This window comes from Batrachochytrium dendrobatidis (assembly GCF_000203795.2).
Source record: "Batrachochytrium dendrobatidis JAM81 unplaced genomic scaffold BATDEscaffold_5, whole genome shotgun sequence".
Lineage (NCBI taxonomy): Eukaryota > Fungi > Chytridiomycota > Chytridiomycetes > Rhizophydiales > Batrachochytrium > Batrachochytrium dendrobatidis.
In genome coordinates, this window is record NW_006281103.1 from 1,120,107 (window position 1) to 1,140,436 (window position 20,330).

Below are 20,330 nucleotides of genomic sequence, written 5' to 3' on the forward strand. Positions count from 1 at the left end.
TTTTGTAGTGACTACTATTTCTCTTTAGTGGGCTGCAGGGGCAGCACGACGAGACTCTGCAATGACGTTGCTGAGCTCTTCAACCTTTCGCTTTGCGCGACGGAGAGTTCCGAGCTAGATATTGACGAATTGAATACAAACGATTAGTTTAAATACGCTTCTATTATAACTCAATGGTCCAACATACCCTCTTCTTTGCAACCTTACGAGCACGCTTGTCCTTGGAGTTTTTGAGCAATTCCATCACACGCTTCTCATAAGGAGAAAATCCAACAACCTCACGGACAAGATCACGGACAAACTTGGTACGCTTTCCAAGAACCTGTTTTGGTAGAAAGTAATTGTCGATACATTCCAAGATAAATAGCAAAGTAGACAAACGTTCAGATTGACAATGCGAGTTCCATGGCAAGTTTAAGCAATAGGTATTAGATCCAAGGAAATAGGCAAGAAATTGCATGGTGTGTCAATTATAGTCATTCGAATTCAAAGGTAGATTAGGGAAGACGCAGACAAGTCGTAGTTGCATGGTTTAAAGACGGCCAAGATTCAAGAAAAATCCGATTGTTTATAAGAAGTAGTAAGTAAACTTGTCAAATAGCAAGATGAATGCAAACCAGTAGTAGACAAAGTGAAACAGACAAGGATGTGTATGCAGGATCAAGGAGTCAAAGATCATGACGATCCATTCAGTATTATCCTGACAAGAAACTCAAAACAATAGCAACTTACGCCCTTCTTGTTGACAGGCTTGGGAGCCAGTTGTTTGCGAGTAGTGACATGTCCCTTGTTAATACCAGCAGCAATGCCGGTCTTCTGCACAGGTGGAAGGTTAAGCTTACCCATAGTTGCTGTAAATGAATGTTCGTAAGGGAAGAAGAAAAATGGTGCTCATGTTGAGCTCGTGACGGCTGCTGCCATGCACTGTTCAAATTTCAATTGGTTTTGGCTAAATATGCTGAATTTTTGCCCATAATTGCACTTGTTTGCCATTTTCTTTTCTTCCTAAACACGTGCTTTTCACTAGCTGATTTTTAATTGGACAGAAATATAATTCTCCGCGGAAAATTATTCACGTGATAGAACCATTGTGTTTTATCGAGTTCACGATCGCTTATAATTGCTCAAATTGTCATGTTTAGAATCGATTTGATTTGATTTGATAAATCTGGGCATGATATGCTCCAAGATTCCACAAACTGACATAGTACTTTAAGTGAATACATCAAGCCATACGACTCTGTTTAATCAGAATCACGGCTAGCTCTAAAGCTGTATTCATGTAAAATGAAGCACTTGCAGTCACCATTTGTTCTGGAATAAACATTGATTAAATATTCATTGTTTTCCTACTAGAAATTGACTGTTTCTTTAATTCCTAGTGTTTGCAATCGCACATTTACAAACTCATTTATTCAATTGTCAGCAGGGTTTAAAATGGACAATATAAACCTATACTTTGTGACATTGTTGGACGGTTGGCAGATCATATTGAATCAGTGAATGTGTAGTTTTGTCAAGGAGTTCCAACAATACACTGCAGTAAATTTAATGTGAATGATGGTTCCATGAGACTGGCAGTTTATTATGTATTTTACGTATGGCTGATAGTACACCAGACGAGATTCTTGAAGTCTAGTGCACCATTCAATTATTATGAGAATTTAGATTGATAGCAATTGTAGATAGTGAAGATGAGCTAGTTAAAATGTACAATCTGATAAAATGGCAATTATTCAAATTGATTGTAGCATTTTCACACTTGCATCGACTGCGACTATTCGCTTGAAAGGTAAATGACGACTAATTGGCTAGATCGATCGATAACATATTGAATGAAGAGTGATTTTGGCAGCACTGACACTCGTACAACGTAGCATTTTAATTCGCTTGGCTACGGATTACAATCATTAGCATAACCGAATTCAATCACCTCATACTGGATCTCGCTTGATATCAGCTTCAACTCGTCCATACTATTATTGTTGGTCGTAGTACTTCTCTCAACCTCATAACTAACGCAGTATCCACGAATGTAAGATATGATTGTATATGAATTAGTTGATTTGAACATACCAGCCAGCTGGTATTCAGATTCTACTTTCATGCAAGCAAGAAGTCGCTCTTACTCATCCACTCGCACTTGATTGTAGTTATATCTCATTAAACAAGGACTCGAGTGTTTTGATATATTAGGTATGAAGGCATCTAAACGTATGGTTGATAGTTGGGTTCATGAGTTTACAAGTCATGATGCATAATTATGCTTTTGGATGGACGTACCAATCAGTACTATTACAGATGGATTGGTATTAAATAGAGAGAGGTTGCCACATTCCATTAATAACCAAGCCACATTTTTATATTGAAGAGCAGCAATCTTCCTTGACTACTCCCTATTTTGCTTGCTAAACGGACAGTTGCAAGCCTTGTTCGATCCAAGTGTAGTCCTTAAACCATTCCTTTTAAAAGGATGGTCTGGCCCTATTTACTTTTGAATCGTCCTTAAATGTATGCATGCATTGGATGGTGGCTTGTTTCTCGACGATGCAAGATTAAAACCCAATTTTTATCACTTTTGATTACCACACACTCGCAACTTTTATCAACTGCTGTCTGGTGTAATTTGACATCCTTGAATTGGTGATCCCGCATTACACCCGCTAATCCTTTGTATCAGTTGCAGTTTAAATTCAATCAGACTGCTGGATTTATTCATGACGAATGACAGTCTGTCTAGCAACAACCTTCGCGGTTGTACTAATGTAGCTGGTGCCAATAGTAGCGTTGGTGCTGGCAGTGATTGCGCAGTGATGCATTGCGATCACTACCGAGCAGGTATCAACAACTATTCGGTATTGACGGTATCTGCAACTGGTGGAGAGACTAATATGGATTCCAAATTCTTGCCATTGGATCTACTGCAATCACCCGTTCATGACAGTGATAGTCATAATGATAATCTTGAATCAAAACTCTTTTCTAAATCAATGTTCATGGAACCCAATCTCCTACATTCAAGCGATCCTGCTTGCCTATACCCTTTGCCTGAATACTTGCGCCATTCACCTATGTTATCCACAGCTGAAGATGTGCAGCATCATCCACCCAACTACAGCCAATTTACCGATTTAGATTATCAACTTGCATTGAATCGTACGATGGATCTGACTTACTCATTGCCACATACTGAATTTCTTGGTGCTCCTGCAACGCTTTCCAATGCACAGCAGTTACAAGTGGCATCCCTTTTGACGACACCCATATTCCCTTCATCCACTTCTGCACTAGGAAAAGGCCTTTACGGTTCTACTATGAACACGGCATCCATCACTGCATTTTTCTCTAATCCATGGAGCTCCATCAGTACAATTGGATCATCCGTTTCTCCTGTGGTTGAAAAAATGGTAAATATCGGAACAAACACTTGGGCCAGCATTCCAGTAAACCGAGATCTCTTTGATGCGCAGGAACAGACCAACCATCTCGACCAACATCCCGCTGCTACTGATATGTGAGTGCATTTTATTACTGCGTATGAACACGCATTTGAATAGATTCACCAGAGTAACCAGTCAATCTTGACAATGAGTTACTACTCGACTCCATCTTATCTGAATCTTATGCCACGAGTGATTCCATTGACTTGAATGGCCATCAAGAGCCATTGCTCTTGTCCATCTAGAAAAATCCTCCCTTTCAACTCATATTAACCCTAATCATCCCTATCAGTATGCTGCTTGTGATGAATAGTTCATGTCTTGAGCTTCACGTGCACAATGCTCTGCATTGTGAAGTCGACTTTGATTCTTGATCCACTTGCTGATAGGCTTGTTCTGTTGGTCTTGCATCTGGCCAGTAACAGCTTGTGTTTGATATCATTCAATATCATTCAATTCTATTGATTTCATTGTACTGACACTATCTGAATGCAACATCTAACTAGTTTTGCTGCAACCAGCAGTTTTAATACAACTCAAGAATCAACAGCAACTGTCGACCTACATCTTCCATTGACTGATTCAGAAACACCTTCTGCTGATAATAGCAACGGGCTTCGTCTATTAGATCATTCCATGACACCAGAAACCATGACACTTGAATTGGAACAGCGTTCTAGTACATCTGAAGCATCGTTACCACTTAGCAATGAAGCAAATCATGTTCCCAACTCACAATCCACTGCTGCCTTTTTAAAATCACAATCATCTACTTGTATTCTTGACGACCCATCAGATACCGAAGGAGGAATTACTTTTTATCAGGGCTTTAGAGCCTCTCATCCTCGCCTATCTAAACCACGAGCTAAACCCGACCAATTGACATCTGGACGAGGATCGCCCACTCGTGCACTTCTCACATTGGGTCAGTTGATGTTTTCATCTCGAAAACAACCTCGAAACCCTACACCCACTATTCTGTCCACTCACTCTCCATCATCCACTCTGATTAAACATACCAATCCTAAATCTACCACTAGAATTCCAAATCAGCCACTTTTACCCGCACCTAATCAGGAACTCAGACAGCAACAGCACCCTTCACTGGCTGTAGCTAAATCACGTATACCTGAAAAGGCTCGACATCATTCATCCATGCTACAAAACATCACCCGTATTTTCTCTGAGCTTTTGAGTGAGCGTGATGTGCTCATTTCTGAGGCAGACGAACTTGAGGAAACCAGAGTGAGTTAAACTTTGATTTGCTTGCATGATCTCTTTGATAATCGTACTGATCTCTGCTTGATTGTAGAATTGCCTCGACTCTGAGCTGCAGAGTGTCGAAGACCAGATTGCACAGCTAACTACGCGCAAACAAGAACTTTCCGAATCACTGCGTAGCATAGTTCAACGTGAGCTTAGAATTTCTGAAATGGTAGACTCGCTGGATGAGCGTATTGGCACCATTGGCGACCAAACAATCAGAGTAGAAAAAGCCATTCGTACTATTCGTGATGACTCTGTTCTTCTTCTTGAGCGACTTGAGGCTGACATCCCTACCAACTCTTGCATGAAGACATTAGTGGGTCACACTGATTCAGTTGAATGTGTGCATTTTGAGTCGCCGCGTGCTCTAATGGTTTCTGGATCTGCAGACAAGACTGTTCGTGTTTGGGACTTGACAACATATGGCTGCGCTGCTGTTTTGACTGGTCACACTGGTGAGTTTAAGTTGCACAATATACTAACAAAGCAATACATGTTTAGCTTACACGCGTGACTTGAACTTTGTATACTAGGCTGGATCAGAGCAGTTCAAGTTCGTGGAACAACAGTGATTTCTGGCTCAAGCGATCATACCCTTCGACAGTGGAAAGTGAATGGGTTTCACAATTTGAATCACGACTCTGAGCATGAGACTGGATTGCCTACCACCAGTAGTAAAGACCTTCAGCTTGTTCGAGCTTCTAGTTTGCGCACATCCTTTGACGACCATGAAAACAGGGATGATGATGACTATGATGGGTCTTCTCGTGGCGGATGCCATGTGCATACATATGAGGGACATACTGGCGGGATCACATCACTTATGTTTGATGATAAAACACTGTTTTCCGGATCTTCTGACCAAACTATTCGACAATGGGACATTCAAACAGGAAAGGCTTTGAAGGTTTTCCAGGTTGGATTTGGACATGGCAGCAATGTAGATGCCATTGACGTTTTTGAAACGGTTTCTCAATCTGACTATTGCAACGAATACCCAAATGCATCATCACATCAACCTGCAGCTACTACTTTATCGGTTCCTTATTCTGCTCTTTTTGGTCAACCTGAATTTGAAGGTTGGACACAAATTGACGATGCCAAGTCTACAGCACAACCTCTGCGTTCAAATATCTATTCAGCCGACTTTGATTTTTATTCAGCTTCTGTGAGCCATACACCTGCCTTGACCCCAGTTGCAAAAGACACTTTTAGTGGACAAGCATTTGGAAACGTGTCGACCTCATCGCTAACATATCATGGTGCAGACGCATGGCGATCGACATCATCGAGCGATGAGTACTATGACATTACTGGCGCCAATACATCTCATGTGAGTGTTCAATCCATTCATGCCAATAGTGGACATGTTGCAAGTCTATATTTCCAGCAACATCTGATGGCATCAGGACATGGAAACGGCACAGTGAGGCTATGGGATTTGCGCATGAATAGCGAAAAGCCATATCAAGTGATTCATGGTCATTCAGGCAGTGTTAACGGAGTATGGTTTGATGATGATCAGCTTATTACCGGAAGTGCGGATCGCACAGTCAAAGTATGGGATCTCCGGAACAATATTCAGACGCCATCTATATCACTGTGCGAAATGAGAGTGGGAGGATCTGTTACTGCAATTGCGTGTGATCGTACAAGAGTGATAGTAGCATGCGGGGAAGTGGGCGTGGCTCTTCTTCGTAGGAATACCACTGGACAAGCCCTACTAAGTCATTGTACGACATTGGTAGGACACGATCGACCTGTGGGTGCTGTTAGAGTGGTTGGTGATACCTTGGTTTCTGGTGCAATGGACCAGACTGTTCGTGTATGGCGAGTAGAGATTTGACTTTGAGCATTGATTAAACAAATTTGTCTGAAATTGTTTAAATATGAAAAATCATGATAGTTTGGGTTAATCGGTAGTATTAGAAAGTCAACCACAATCTGACAGACTTTACTAGAGGGCTGTATTGGTAGTGTTTGTTTTCAGTAATACGGTCAAATTTCCATTCAATTGTTCATCACCATTTTTTGGGTTTGGTTAAGCTTGTTGAAAAGGGCGTCCATGACCGCAAAATTTAAGGGTTACAAAGCAAGTTGTGTGGATACTACGTTTGTTCAGTATACAAGTCGAGTAGATTTGATATAAGCTTGCGGCTTGGTGACTGTGTAAAACTAAGCCTAAGGGCGAGTTTAGCTTTTCAACCCACTCCATAAAACTTATAGATTGACAGTTGTTTACTTTGAATCGCAATTGCAAACCTATTAGAGAATGCCTGCATTATCTAACTCGCCAACTCCATTGATGCGCATTCACTGTCCTTCGGACATTGTTTCAAAAGAGTTTTATGTGCCTTGGATGAATTCGAATACTCAGACCATAAGTACCAATCCATTTGCTTGCGCTACCCAAGAATCAGTTCACTACTTTTGGCAGCTTACAAAAAATAACACTTCACCTACACCTTCTGCAGTCCGTATGCTTTGCCATTCATGTCCACTCAGTTCCAGCTCTTCTGATTTCGCCAAGTCTGGATGCGTTCCCAATATTGGCAAAGAAACGGTCGTCAACAATGTCACCATTCAATCTGAGCGATTATTTGGATGCAGTCAAGGAACTGTTATGGGTCCAGCTCCTGTTGTCGATGGCAATCTTCATTTAGAACCAACTCCCGGCACATCTGTTTTAATCCAATCGCTTGTATCCGACTGTCCTGAGACGAATGATCCTTCATCTTCTTTATACACTATAGCCGCGCCCACCCTAAACGTCAGTTCAACCGAAATTTCACGAAAATCGACAGTTCGATATGCTTACTCCGTTTTTCGAGCTGACAAGTATTCCTGCTCACCATCCATCTCGCTTCATTCCGGTCAAGTCAAGGCATACGTTTTTGGTGCACAATTTTATTCAGATCAAGATTGCAGTTTGCCTTTATCCAGTGATGATAACATTCTAGCACAAGCCTCGACTTGTGAACCCTCGACTCGAATTGAAGCCCAATGGGTCCTGTTTAAGGATTCTGGTGATGCAGCTCCGCCATCCAAGACACCTCAGCTTGTACTACTGCTTTTTGCCATGGCAGGTGTGGTGATGATTTGTTCATACATCGCATATGAGCGTCTTAACAAATTCTACCCCGGGCTATTTAAAAAACAAAATGCAAAAGCCAAAACAGGTGCACAAAATAAACATATCAACCGGCTGTTCTGTGGACCTAAGAGAGACTCGGATTGTAAGTCATTCCTTTAAATGCAGTGTTGTGCTAATGTCGTACTAACAATAATGCTTTGCTAAATACTCATCTAGGTGATTCCGTGGATTCGCATGGTACCGCTGTTTTACAGACTTGTCAAGAAAAGAAATTCCGTCTGCCTTACAACGAAATGATGGGTGATTTGGACAATTCCGTTTCTGATACAAATTCAATCAACGATGATGTTTTGTTTACAGCAATCAATTCTAAACCCCATGATTGTCATCCATCCTATACCGAACATCCTGGTGCGAATATGCCAAATCATGACTCCAAATCTTAAGAATGATGGTTGTCACACTTGCTTTTATAATACTAGTATGTAATGCATATATTACAACACAAATGAATTGAAAATTGGTGTTTGATTGTTTTTACTTCAGGTTTATCCAATGCACTTCAAACTGCTTTTATACAGCCATAATCAACTTTTGATTTTCATCAAGATTATATGGTTGCGGATTAGTGTTTATTTCAACTGCAGGATTGTGTCTCAGTGAGTGGGTACCCCCAACAAGAATCTGAACTACAGTCCAAAAGTGAATGTCCTCGGACTTTTTATTATGCAGTGACTTGGTTGACTAGTGATTAAATAAGTTCAAGAGTAAAGTGAGAATAGACGTGGTGATGAAACAGGCTATTGGTTTGAAGTTAGCAACTGTATGATGTAAAGTTGCTTAATTTTAGTTCATTATTCTGCTCAATGGATAAACTCTTGATGCTCAGACATTCCAGTAGGTAAAGGAGATATCGAATCACTCGGATGATACGGCAGATGCAACGTAGAGCTTATTGGTCTGCGAGGTGACACGCATCCACTTGAACCTGTAGCCGCACTACTTGCATGTGCATCAACCATGCAATCCAATTCCATCCGCCTAATTTGATGCGTTCCAAACGACTGGAACACAGTAGCAATGTTTTTAAACGTGGCATCCGCCATCCTAGTCGGCAAAGACTCGCTTATCTTTCGTCTACATGGAACTCGATGTAGATTGCCTCTATTTGGTAATGTGAAATTACCATCGAGTCGATAAAAGCGACACGCTTCTTTACACGTTTGGCTGGCATCACTTGCCATACTGAGTACGCTACTATTACTCGGGCTTGCGCTGGTTTGCCGCTGGCGTTGAAACTGACGCATGGATCGCAGACATGGAGTAGAATACGATGCATCAAGTGGTGAATGAGTTGTCGTGTGTGTCAAGGGGGAATGCAATGATTGTCCAGGAACATGTGTATGCAAATGATAGGTATCCGTGTCCAAACAATTTGATGTGTTGGTTTGGCAATGATGAAAATGAGCAAGGTGCTGTGGTTGTAACGATTGTGAGCAATGTATATGTGACAAAGGCCTGGATGTAGTATTTACTCCAAACTTTGGTATAGGTAGTGAGTCGGCAACTGAGATGGATCGAGTAGTGGACTGGAACTCATCACTAGCAAACAGAGCCTCGTGATATTCTGGAATACAATCAAAGGTGCAGTTAGCAGTACTGTGAGGCCGATATGTTCGGTCGAGTTGATATACACGACCCTGCGTAAAGTCACGCTCTTCGCCATTGTATTCGTCTATAGGAGTTTCTTGCTCAATTGCATATCCATTGAGCACTTCGGCACTGCGAGATCGAATGGCGTCACGCTTTCCAGTAATCAAAATAACTCCAAAAAACATACAAATGACACCCAAAAGGGCCAAAGGATTTGTTCTCTGCAAATCATTGTACAAAATAGAAGACCCAATGATGCTAGATGTGGTAAACAGAACAAAGTTGGTTGGAATAACTTCCACTGAATCAAATGCAGAGAGGGCTCGGTTTAAATGCTGGACTTGAAGCACTGCTGTCGATGTTAGAACAAAAATCATCAAATAAACTACCCAGTGACTAGATAAAAGAAAAAAGGACATCTTTAGCAGACTTGAAAGTGCTTTTGTTGCCAGTACGGTGTATCCGCCAAACAATGCTACAATGCTTAAATCTACAAAAATGTATTTGCGACCATAAGGTGTGTACGAGATGGCAAGCATGACACTAAGGATACTTGCAGTAACAATACAGTAGAGTACAAATTGCGGTTGAGTCAAGGCAGCAACAATATCATCTGCTGAAAGTGTTGGCTCGCTTATTTGACTGCTAACAGCCAAAATGATTCCCGTGCCTAGGACAGCAAATAGAATACCAACTATATCTTGATTACGCAGCGTTTCACCTAAAAAAGCAGGCGCAATAAGAGCATTGGATATCAATGCAACAGTGCCCAATGGAGCAACCAAAACTGCTGGTGCAAACCCATACGCGGCAAAATTTCCCAGTTCGCCAAGAAGCATAACTGCCATTCCTACCCACCACAGCCGTTCACTCAAGTACGAGGTTCCAGGTGCATGGCTAGATTGGCTATTTTGAAGTCTATAAGAATGAGATGGGTTAGAGACTAGTAAATCTGATCCGTTGACATAGTCCACGTTATTTTCATAGTTGAATACGCGCTGTCCTTCACAAGTCATGGATGAATCGCCATTGTTGATTGATCTATCAAACACCTGTCTAATATGCGGCCAAAGCAAGGGAGACGAGGATGAAGCGGTGGGTATTGGTGGTATGGTTATAGATTGCAGTACACACGACGATGGCAGTGACAAGGATAATCCTTGAGTAGCTGGTGTAAAGTTGTACGGATTTAGTGTAGATGGGCCTTGCATAAAGGGTTTTCGAGCAAGCCAGTCATTGTCTTCTTCCTGGCTGCTAGTTTCTTCTGAATCACAAGCACCATAGTTATTGGTATTGAAAGGAATTGATAAGCCACGATTCGAACATGCTTGTGCGGTTTCTGCTTTTGCTCGATTACGGCCCATCAAACTATTGGTACTATCATGGTTCCCACTACAAAGGTCATTTTTGCCATCTGCATCCAAGCTGTGCTTATTTTGTTCAGTAATCAAGCGGTAATTACAGATTTCTTCCACATGTCCTGAAGGACAAGACAGATGTCTTGTGGCATCATCACCTCCAGTATTCTCCTCAATGGTGGTGTTGCTGTCACTTGCAGTATCCAAAGCAATAGCTCGCTCTGCTAGCTTGTTGTGCACATGTTTTTGGATATTAAGCGCTACTGAAATACATATATTTCCGGCTTGATTAGTAGCAAGGTCGAAAGAAACAATGATTCAATGATCGATCATTGCAGCCATCCAGATATAGTTTTGTAAAATAACGAATGCGGAATATTCCAAAAAAACAATCCAGTTAGTGTAATGCACTACCCATAACAGACTATCAATATTGAAGCTTGCATGGTGATATAGTCCAGTTACAGCGATAAATATATTCAAAACTCAAGGCAGTTTGGCATGTGAGTAGTCAAGAGAGCAAATCTAGGTTACCAATAGCAACAGTGACCCCAATGTAAGCTGCCATGTCACAGAAAAGTAGTTTAACAATAGCAACAGTGACCCCAATGTAAGCTGCCATGTCACAGAAAAGTAGTTTAATGGTTTTCAAGACTATTTTTCAAATAGTTTTAGATTATGCCCAACGGTCAATGTCAATATAATTCTGCCATCTTGTTCAAGTTTGGCTCATGTTTTCAAGCACTTCAAGTCACGTGGAATTGACTTTACTTTTCGTGCCAATCTTTTACGCTACTCAACCTTGAATATGCCTCCTAAAAAGTCTGGGTCTGCAAAGAAAAAGACTGAAAAGTCTGCTCCTGAGCTGGGTATGCAGTTTTATTTTTTATTTTCTTAAAGCATTGCATGAATTCATTGACTGCTTCCATACTGTTGCAGCAAGATATTTTCAAGATGTCGCCATTTCGCGACTAGTCCATTGAACATGGCGACTTTATATCAATGAGCACTTCTTGAACTCACCCAATCCCAAAATAGTTTTTGATTAAACTAAACTTAATTGATAATGATACAGCATTGGGTTTAAGTCTAACTTCTGCTTTGAATTTTTGTTGAATTTTATTTAGCGGACACGATTGAAATGAGTTTGGAAGACCAGCTCCTCAAAGCAAACCTTGAAATGAAATCGCTACAGTACGAAATAGGTTAGAATCGTTCATTTCATGCTTTTTTAAATCCATCTTGGTTATGCATTCAACATTCAGTTGTATCAAAAGCTAATATACATGTTGTATTTTTCATTTTCAGAAATGAAAAATGATTTGAATGTCCGGCTACGACAGCAACTCACTGAGCATAAACAAAAAATCAATGGATTAGAGAATCTTCTTGAAATGCGAACACAAGATCGATTAGAGTTGTCATCAGGTAAGATTCATGTGTTTGCATGGCTTGTTGGGTGAATCATTAATTCAAAATTTAAAAAAATTACAATATGATGAATGAGTAGATATGAGTCGGCAGTACAAGACTATGCAGTCGGAAATGATGACCAAAATAGAATCATTGGAGAAAAAAGTATTGGATCTAAAGTCAAAACTGGGTACGTCATCTAGCTTTGAAAGCTTGCTATTTTCATCTAAAATTTGTCAAAGCTAAATGGTTCAACTCTTGTGCTTATGGAAAATCTAGCTTATACCCAGCATACCTATTCTGAGGAAAAACGAATATATGAGGCGACAATGATGGACAAAGATGCATTGATCGAAGAACAGAACATGAAAATGACATACATGACAAACGAGTTTGAAGCCATGTTGAATGTACTATATTCTTGCTTTTTCAAACTTTCAAAAACATGATAGCTTGGCATGCTTATATATTATTTCACAAATGCAAAATGTTACAGGAAACACTAGGACGGATGACCAAAAAACTTGAAATGGCAAGTCAAAGATGGAAAGACAATGACCATATCACACTTTCTGATGCGAATGCAAAACGACTTGAAGACTTTCAATTGAGTCGTATTGCACTTGCAAATATTCAAATTTAAACTATGCATTCAAGGCCAGCCAAATATTTTGATAAAACATTGCCAAACCATGCGTTAAAAATATAATGATTCATAATTCAAATGGCAAGTACGTTTGGATATTTAATACACTGAGTGAGTTTAGGGGTTGAAAAGACATGTTAAATTAATGCAAGATTAGGTCCACGAAATCGATCGCCACAGTAAATACACATTTCAATCGAATGAATAGCTGCATGTAACGGTCCTTTTTCTGGGTCCAACCAAAGCTGTCCACGCTTGCATCCCAAACACGATATAATATTCGGTGTACCAATCAGCTTGAACGTCAATGCACATCGTCCTAACCCACATCATCAATTAGATGAATAAATATTGTAAAATAAATGACTTGATAAAAAATAATTGGTGAACAATCTAATCAGCTTACCCCATGCATGCCCATTTACGCATGGTTGACTAATGGCAGTATCATCGACAGGTATAGGACTTTCACAAGCTGGACATGCTTCTACCAATCCTGCTTTCAAATCATCATCAGTGCTTACATCATCACCTAAAACTAATTTGAATATGTCAATCGTATTTGAAGTCGACGATACAGTATTTTCGGCTTGACTATCATGTGCAAAGCTAACTGCCACTTTGAAAATATGGCGAGCAAGCTGGATATCCACATCTATTATTACCACGCGAGATACAATTAAAATTAAACTCCTACATGTTCATATATACTGACTAATTTGTAAATAAAATGAGGCATACCTGTCAACTGGTCGTACAGGAATTTAGTGGATATGGCAAAACTTTGAATGTAGTGTCCACATAGTGTGTGGATTTTGGCAACCAGTGATTCATTAATGCTTTCTGCGTCAGGAGAAATCATCCATAGTTGAGACGTGCTACTCAATATGTTTACAATGGCTCGAAGTGCGTTTATTCCTGGATCATTAAACAATGATTCTATGCCATCTCTAATATTCAAAAGTACATTGAGATGATATTGCGACATTGCAAGTAGATCAGCATCAAATCATTCTTTGAAACAGACACGCTCATTTGTAAACACCATCAGTGTTGAATGCGTATCATGGTTTTGTATACACTTACATTGTTGGATGATCAGCCATTATATAAGTACTTTCCAGGTATTGAATAATCGAAAAAAAACCAAGAGAGTCTGATAGTGTTAGCATTTTGACACCTTCACCTATCGTTTCTTGTATCATTCCCCATGCTTTACACTGTGGTGTTGATATTTCGACTATATATCAGCATATGTGGTACGTTATATACAATAGATTAGTGTCTTGCTGCCAGAAAGCTTACAAAAATGTGCATGTTGCACACCAAACATATAGATTACATTGCTTAGGATCTACAAGCATTGCAATAGACTCGGGCGTGACTTGAATTGGACGATTTTGAAAAAAGGTATCAGGAGGTGTCCAGATTATAGCATTTGATATGGAACGAGTGTCAGTCTTGTACAATTGTGAAATACGAGCATCGCAACTATTGCATACTCAGGCATATACTGCCGAGTTAGATACTTTTACTACCAGGATATCAAAATAAAAAGTAACATTGCATAACATCAACACATACATAATCAACACGATATCTTGATATCCATACATAGAGTGTGCTGCACCGAATACCTGCAGTCTCAATCGATCGGTAAGACTACCCATTGGCAAATCCTCTGAAAATTGGCTCATGTCGTCATCATCATTGTTTATATCGGTGTTTTCAATATGTGATGCTTTGGAGTGCTCAACCATAGTTTCAACGTCATTTGATACTTTTTGAACATAGGGAAAAGATTCAAGGAGCAGTGCATGGGAGTGGTCTTGAACGATTGTAGGTGTTAATTTCAAATCAATATCAGATTGTACAATAGATACAGCAATACATTTTCCATCTGTAGTATAGATACGGAGATAGCTTGGGTCGCGAGTCCATATAATGCCTGTTATCAGCCAATGAGATTTTAATATTAAAGGCTATTCAATCACATGTATTTCAAACCTGCATTTATCAGATCATTCCAGTTGATTGATGGTCTACTTACTGGATATGGATTCCCATGTAGGGAGTAGTAGAGAGGTAGACGCCTGATCCAAAGTACACAAATGAATCCATCGTCCTCGGCCAACCATGAGTAAAAACGACTTTTTATCTACAAAAGGAGAAAACCGACAGACTGTAACTAGCCCGGAACCAGGATCTAGCACACATCTGCTACCAAGTAAAATTATTTCTTTTGTATCGTGTTCATATTGAATTTGATGTATGTGCACACTTCCATCCACTGTCGATGTTGCAAGTTGTACAATGGATGAATTGTGTGCTGATTCGATCCATTGAGAAAATTCTGTAGTCGTTATACGAGATTTGCATGCTTGAAACCATAAACATGGATTAATCTCGTCAAGTGAATCAAACCTGTGTTATTTAAATGGGTAATGATACTATTTAAAATCAATGTACACTTGTATCAGATAAAATTCGAGTCATTACCTCCATACAGATACTGCTCCACTTTCACTTCCCAATGCAATAAATGATACGTTTTGAGGACCGACACGATCAGACCAACTTGCAGAAATTGTTTGAACATGTAAAACAGCTATATCGGGACATTTTTCAGTATAGTACTTTGTAACAGTCTCTGACATATCTGCAGCCTAAGTCCAAATATTACAAAATATTTGATTAGCAAAACATAGCAGCTTGGTTTGAGGGTGTAGAACGATTCCATAACGTGATAAACACTAGTGAATGTTGAACCTACACACGCCCACTCGCCCGTTGCAGGATCATTTATTGCTTGAACAAGCGATACCCGAAAATGCGTAGTTACTACCAATAGCAGACACCTAGTATTAAGAAATGAGATTAGTACATCAACAAAAACCCAGACAAGGAATAGATTGAATCCGCAATCAACTCGTAAGTTGTCAAATAGCAATTTACTTGCGTAAAAGTTTTTGATAGTCCGAGTGGTGACCACACTGCACAACGAAACGATTCAGGCAAAGAGTAGTTGAGCATCAATCCTCTATGAGTCTGTTTTCCAATGACTAACAGTATCAAAAACTTGATCAGAGTGTCGATCATTATATTTTTACATTGACGCTTGCTAATGCGATTGTAATTGAATAGAATTTATTAACATTGGCGATTTACAAACCGTCTTGGCAACTAGCAGGTGAAATCATGGGAATGGGTTGACTTGCAACCAATCCTCTCGGTACTGAAGGAATATTTAAAGTAAGATGGTTTATAGTGAGCGAAGTAAGAGCCATGCAGTCTTTCTCCGTGAGTGATGGAGTGACAATATGTATGTCGTTGGATACTGTGATGGCAGCTTGACCATGTTTTGACCATGTCATGCAGTTGGTGAATAGTGGTGCATTTTTGAGTGTTAATCCTAGTTCAGGCATACGGTCTTGGTATAAACCAATTAAAGTGAATCCAACAAATGTTAATGTTGAACTTTATAAATCTACAAACTTGACATGCAATCTCGAAGCATTAACAGCATCAGCGCGCAATTCGATTTATTGGTGCAATAGAATAAGAAACGCAGTTAAACTGGAATGGTTCATCTAAAGATGACTCAATAGCATTTCATCATATATTCCTATTGAGTATTTCGAAATGGAGGTTGTGGTTGGGGAAGATGCTGTTGTGCCAAATGGTGCGATGTTTGCTGCTGAGAAACCTGCTGCGACGGCTGTATGGATTGCCCGTTTGCAGAGTAGTACTGCTGTTGCGAAGTATATGAACCAGGCGTATACACGGGATAGTGCTGGGGGTAATTAAGCTGCTGCAATTGAGGACCAGTGTGATGGACGTGCACTGGCTGTTGAGAGGACTGCAGTTGCTGCTGTTGAGGTGGCTGCTGGATCTGAGAAGATGGGTAATGCATTTGCTGCAGTTGCTGCGGTTGAGGAATATTCAGTGTCTGGATTTGTGAGGGTGATGCAGTAATAGAAGACAATTGATTCTGCATTGGATGCGTGTTGGATGTCGATGCTGATCGCGGAATAGTAGATGATCTCTGAGGGTTCGAATATATTGTTGAAGGTGTATGCAATGTCGGAGAAAGAAACTCTGCTGGTTTCCATAACCAATTCAAGAGTCGCAACTCAATGTCAGTATAATGAACAAGTTTAAATGGCAGTGTATCTAATCTTACCAATATCTGATGTTTTGAACTGCTGTTTGTCACCTGTCACACCACCATCCAAACGAGTAGAATCCGAGTCAAACCCCTTGGCTGGTCCAAGTTGTTCAGCCAACACCTTGGTGAGACCATCAATGCGTACTTGCAGATCAGCAACAGCATCGATCAATGAGCGACGCTGGTCAGAACTGATGGTTTCTAATTCGGAGGAAACCACATCTTGACTTTGGCTAGGCTTAGTCTTGTCTAATAATCAATGCAAGAATTAGATTGATATTCACACTAGTAAATCTGTCATAATAAAACATGGCTGGCTCTAAACTCACCAAATACATGCACTCGCAGTACAGAGTTTTGAGATAAAGCATGCGTAATATCTATAATAAACCATATATTCCAAAGCAATCAATTGTACATTCGGATTAGTTGGTCAATGCACTGTCTTGCAGTATATTTTGAAAGCACGCTCATTATCCCAGCTGATGAGCATTCGACCAGGGATAAGACACTCATAAACGTAAACCTACCTAGATCGCTCTCCAAACAAACCTTGTCACCATCTAATAGCATCATAATCCAGAATAAACCCATGAATAGTTGCATTTAAGCTTTAACTGCCATCGTTGAGTAGTACAATACACTGCTTACCTTCGTCAGCGTATTTGAGAACAAGGTTGTCAATACTGGGGATGTGCTTCTTGAATAGTCTGTGAAGCATAATGCACAGCTGTTTAGACAAGGTTAGTCCATGAACTACCAAATATAAAGGTTAGAGTGTTCCATGTAGCAAGCAATAGATTCACCTCGTCATATGTCAACTCTCCAGGTAGACGAGACATGGGAAGCCTGCGGATCTCTGTGGAGTTGTCCTTGCAGATAACAGTCGCCTTGACTACAATCATTCTTGCTGTTGTATTCACGTAAAATGGATCGCTAAATAAGAGTGATAAACAGCCAATTTTATGGCAATTTCATGACAATTTCCACTTGTTGGTTTAAACTCTTTGGCTGGCCAATCTCTTGGTCTTGAGTGGAAACTACTGTTATATTCTCTGTTTTCTTGAACTAGATCGTATCTGATATTTTAAAATATTGGAGTTTACAGACTTGACAAGAATCGAATTCAATATCTGGATTGCGACGGATGAATTTGACAATCGTACAATGTATGTTAGAAAAGAATCATCTTGGTTCAAAATTATATTCTGATTGTATGGTGAAAGAAGCAATCAATTTCTAATAACTATAATGAATATGTAATCATTGTTTATTCGAGGTAATCACTGCAAGATAAAGTACTTCATTTACGTGAATACAGTTGTAAAACAACTCTGGATTATTATTGTTATTTAATTTTACAAATATATTCGACGTAAATCATTTGGAGATGTGATCTTTTGACATTGAGGACATAACCGCTTTGTCGCCAATGTGTGTAGCCAGCATGCTTGACAATGAACGTGCCAGCAAACTGTGGATGCAAGTGGTTCAATGTATGGATCCATACAAATTAGACATTTGGGCACTTTGATTGCAGAAAGTTCCTAAATGATTTAAACAGAGATCAGGCAAATGAAAACAATATGCAAGCATACAAGTACAACACATGCTTACAAGTTCTCTAATATGAGCTTTGAGTGATTCTATGACAAGTTTGCTATGATTCGATTCAAAACCAGTATCCATAGTGTTGACTGGATCTGATCCAGATGGTTGTAAAACAGGAGGCGCATGCAATGACGCAGAAATAGCCTCTGCCAATAATAGATCTGGTTCAGGACCATCGCCATCTATATCTACCTCGGCATCCATGTATGGTTTAATATCATCTTCATTGAATTGGGGAATACCAAATTCATCTGTGCCGTCCTCGTCAATATCAATATCTTCTTCAGTATCTACATTTTCCTTTTTGTTTACAGTAAAGCCGCTTGCTACAAGTACAACACAATGAAAAAATGCACGGTAAGAACAAGCTAATCACCAGTCCAATCCAGAGATTAAAACCCCACTGCACCTTCAAAATTTCCTTCTAAAAGCGCAGTCGCACGAACACGAGTCTGGCCTCCCCATGAATACTCTAGCCAAGACTTGGAACCAGATGGCGACTCTACTGCAGTCAGTGAATCATTGGTATTTGGGATCCCAGATCCCAAAATAGATTCAGACTGAGTCCCATTTACTAAACAGCGATCCAAATGCTCGTTGATTAGTGCAGCTCCTCGAGGAAGAAGACAACCGCAGATAAAGCAAATAGACTCGTCTGGGTGGTTGTCATAAGTATCATTGTATAGTTGCTGATTGTGCAGACTGCCCTTTTGCCGTTTGCGATTTGAATGATTAGATGATAAACTGCCTCCACGGCTAGTGCCGCGTTTAATGCGCTCTACACGAACTCGCTGAAGATTCTATTTTTATAGCCCAATTAAATATATGTTTAAATTTTCAAAACACCAACCTGGCAGGTATATTATGAATAGTTCAACACAAGTCGCTATAAAATGATGTTGGTCAAATACCTTTTCATTTTCATCCACCAGCGACAAGGCTTTGGGTTTATCCTGAATCTTGCTCATTGCAGCAACTGCTGCTCCTCGTTTTGATCTAAACTCGGATTCACAAAAGAGTCAGCATTACATGTTCAACATACAAGTATAAAAGTATCAGAATAGCTGTTCTATAAAGGGATCACCAAGTAATGCATTGCAATAAACAAAATATGATCATGCCTTTCAGTATGTGATGCTAACGAGTCTTGAGTATATGGATTATTGTCTATAGTCGACAGCTCGAGTTTATAATGAGCAGGCAGGTCGACTTCGAAAAAGAGATATCCGCAAATTGGACACTTTGCAGTTTTTGTAGATGGAGATACTGTGCTTTGAATGGTTTTTGGCTTGGATTGTCTATGCAAGATTGGTGTAGATGCACAATTTTGAAGAGTATGAGTTGAAATGGCTTGATTGGGTATACATGGCAGAGACGTCGTTGAAACTGACTCTTGCTGTGACTGTTGGTATAATGAATTTTGGCTTTTATTATTATCCGGTAATTCCATCCGGTCTGTAGGAGCTGCATCAGCTGCCGTGACAGAATTAAAGCCACTACAATAGTTGATGAATCCAGTGGTATTTGAGTCAAAAAACCAAATTCAAGTTAGCAGATTAGAAATAGTATTAAAGGCATATTCATGGCACTGTAGATTCAGCAATACCTGAACACTAACTTGAACTTTGTCATTTTGCAAGTAAACGACTATTTTTGTTCAAGTTCAAAAAGCACTTCAAGT

At 39.9% G+C, this 20,330-nt stretch overlaps 8 protein-coding genes across 8 annotated transcripts; 3 read left to right on the top strand and 5 right to left on the bottom strand.

Annotated features, from left to right (window-relative positions):
• Positions 1 to 6: 6 nt before the first annotated feature.
• Positions 7 to 846, bottom strand: BATDEDRAFT_88084 (uncharacterized protein; the record flags this gene model as incomplete). Its single annotated transcript, XM_006678719.1, has 3 exons — positions 7 to 114; positions 188 to 322; positions 733 to 846. 3 exons carry the CDS (start codon positions 844 to 846, stop codon positions 25 to 27), a joined length of 339 nt encoding a protein of 112 aa, XP_006678782.1. The 3' UTR covers positions 7 to 24.
• A 4,026-nt stretch (positions 847 to 4,872) lies between these two features.
• On the top strand, positions 4,873 to 6,552 carry BATDEDRAFT_10949 (uncharacterized protein; the record flags this gene model as incomplete). The annotated part of the gene is made up of 3 exons (XM_006678260.1): positions 4,873 to 5,161; positions 5,240 to 5,324; positions 6,162 to 6,552. The coding sequence occupies 3 exons, from the start codon at positions 4,873 to 4,875 to the stop codon at positions 6,550 to 6,552; spliced, it is 765 nt and encodes a 254-aa protein (XP_006678323.1).
• Positions 6,553 to 6,978: 426 nt separating this feature from the next.
• On the top strand, positions 6,979 to 8,246 carry BATDEDRAFT_88421 (uncharacterized protein; the record flags this gene model as incomplete). The annotated part of the gene is made up of 2 exons (XM_006678624.1): positions 6,979 to 7,942; positions 8,017 to 8,246. 2 exons carry the CDS (start codon positions 6,979 to 6,981, stop codon positions 8,244 to 8,246), a joined length of 1,194 nt encoding a protein of 397 aa, XP_006678687.1.
• Positions 8,247 to 9,617: 1,371 nt separating this feature from the next.
• BATDEDRAFT_11038 (uncharacterized protein) lies at positions 9,618 to 10,469 on the bottom strand (the record flags this gene model as incomplete). Its single annotated transcript, XM_006678272.1, has 1 exon — positions 9,618 to 10,469. A coding segment is annotated over one exon (852 nt), but the record flags the coding sequence as incomplete, so codon positions are not given.
• A 1,150-nt stretch (positions 10,470 to 11,619) lies between these two features.
• On the top strand, positions 11,620 to 12,867 carry BATDEDRAFT_88422 (uncharacterized protein; the record flags this gene model as incomplete). The annotated part of the gene is made up of 6 exons (XM_006678625.1): positions 11,620 to 11,680; positions 11,939 to 12,016; positions 12,120 to 12,239; positions 12,322 to 12,414; positions 12,504 to 12,634; positions 12,721 to 12,867. The coding sequence occupies 6 exons, from the start codon at positions 11,620 to 11,622 to the stop codon at positions 12,865 to 12,867; spliced, it is 630 nt and encodes a 209-aa protein (XP_006678688.1).
• A 140-nt stretch (positions 12,868 to 13,007) lies between these two features.
• Positions 13,008 to 16,295, bottom strand: BATDEDRAFT_24630 (uncharacterized protein; the record flags this gene model as incomplete). Its single annotated transcript, XM_006678439.1, has 11 exons — positions 13,008 to 13,189; positions 13,277 to 13,525; positions 13,612 to 13,820; positions 13,957 to 14,110; positions 14,213 to 14,361; positions 14,455 to 14,818; positions 14,921 to 15,294; positions 15,370 to 15,536; positions 15,644 to 15,728; positions 15,755 to 15,932; positions 16,043 to 16,295. The coding sequence occupies 11 exons, from the start codon at positions 16,293 to 16,295 to the stop codon at positions 13,008 to 13,010; spliced, it is 2,364 nt and encodes a 787-aa protein (XP_006678502.1).
• Positions 16,296 to 16,495: 200 nt separating this feature from the next.
• Positions 16,496 to 17,967, bottom strand: BATDEDRAFT_88086 (uncharacterized protein; the record flags this gene model as incomplete). Its single annotated transcript, XM_006678720.1, has 6 exons — positions 17,845 to 17,967; positions 17,690 to 17,768; positions 17,569 to 17,601; positions 17,368 to 17,418; positions 17,054 to 17,287; positions 16,496 to 16,968 (listed from the first exon to the last, which is right to left on the bottom strand). The coding sequence occupies exons 1-6, from the start codon at positions 17,941 to 17,943 to the stop codon at positions 16,496 to 16,498; spliced, it is 969 nt and encodes a 322-aa protein (XP_006678783.1). The 5' UTR covers positions 17,944 to 17,967.
• Positions 17,968 to 18,299: 332 nt separating this feature from the next.
• On the bottom strand, positions 18,300 to 19,617 carry BATDEDRAFT_88087 (uncharacterized protein; the record flags this gene model as incomplete). The annotated part of the gene is made up of 4 exons (XM_006678721.1): positions 18,300 to 18,585; positions 18,656 to 18,975; positions 19,059 to 19,449; positions 19,561 to 19,617. 4 exons carry the CDS (start codon positions 19,615 to 19,617, stop codon positions 18,397 to 18,399), a joined length of 957 nt encoding a protein of 318 aa, XP_006678784.1. The 3' UTR covers positions 18,300 to 18,396.
• Positions 19,618 to 20,330: the final 713 nt, after the last annotated feature.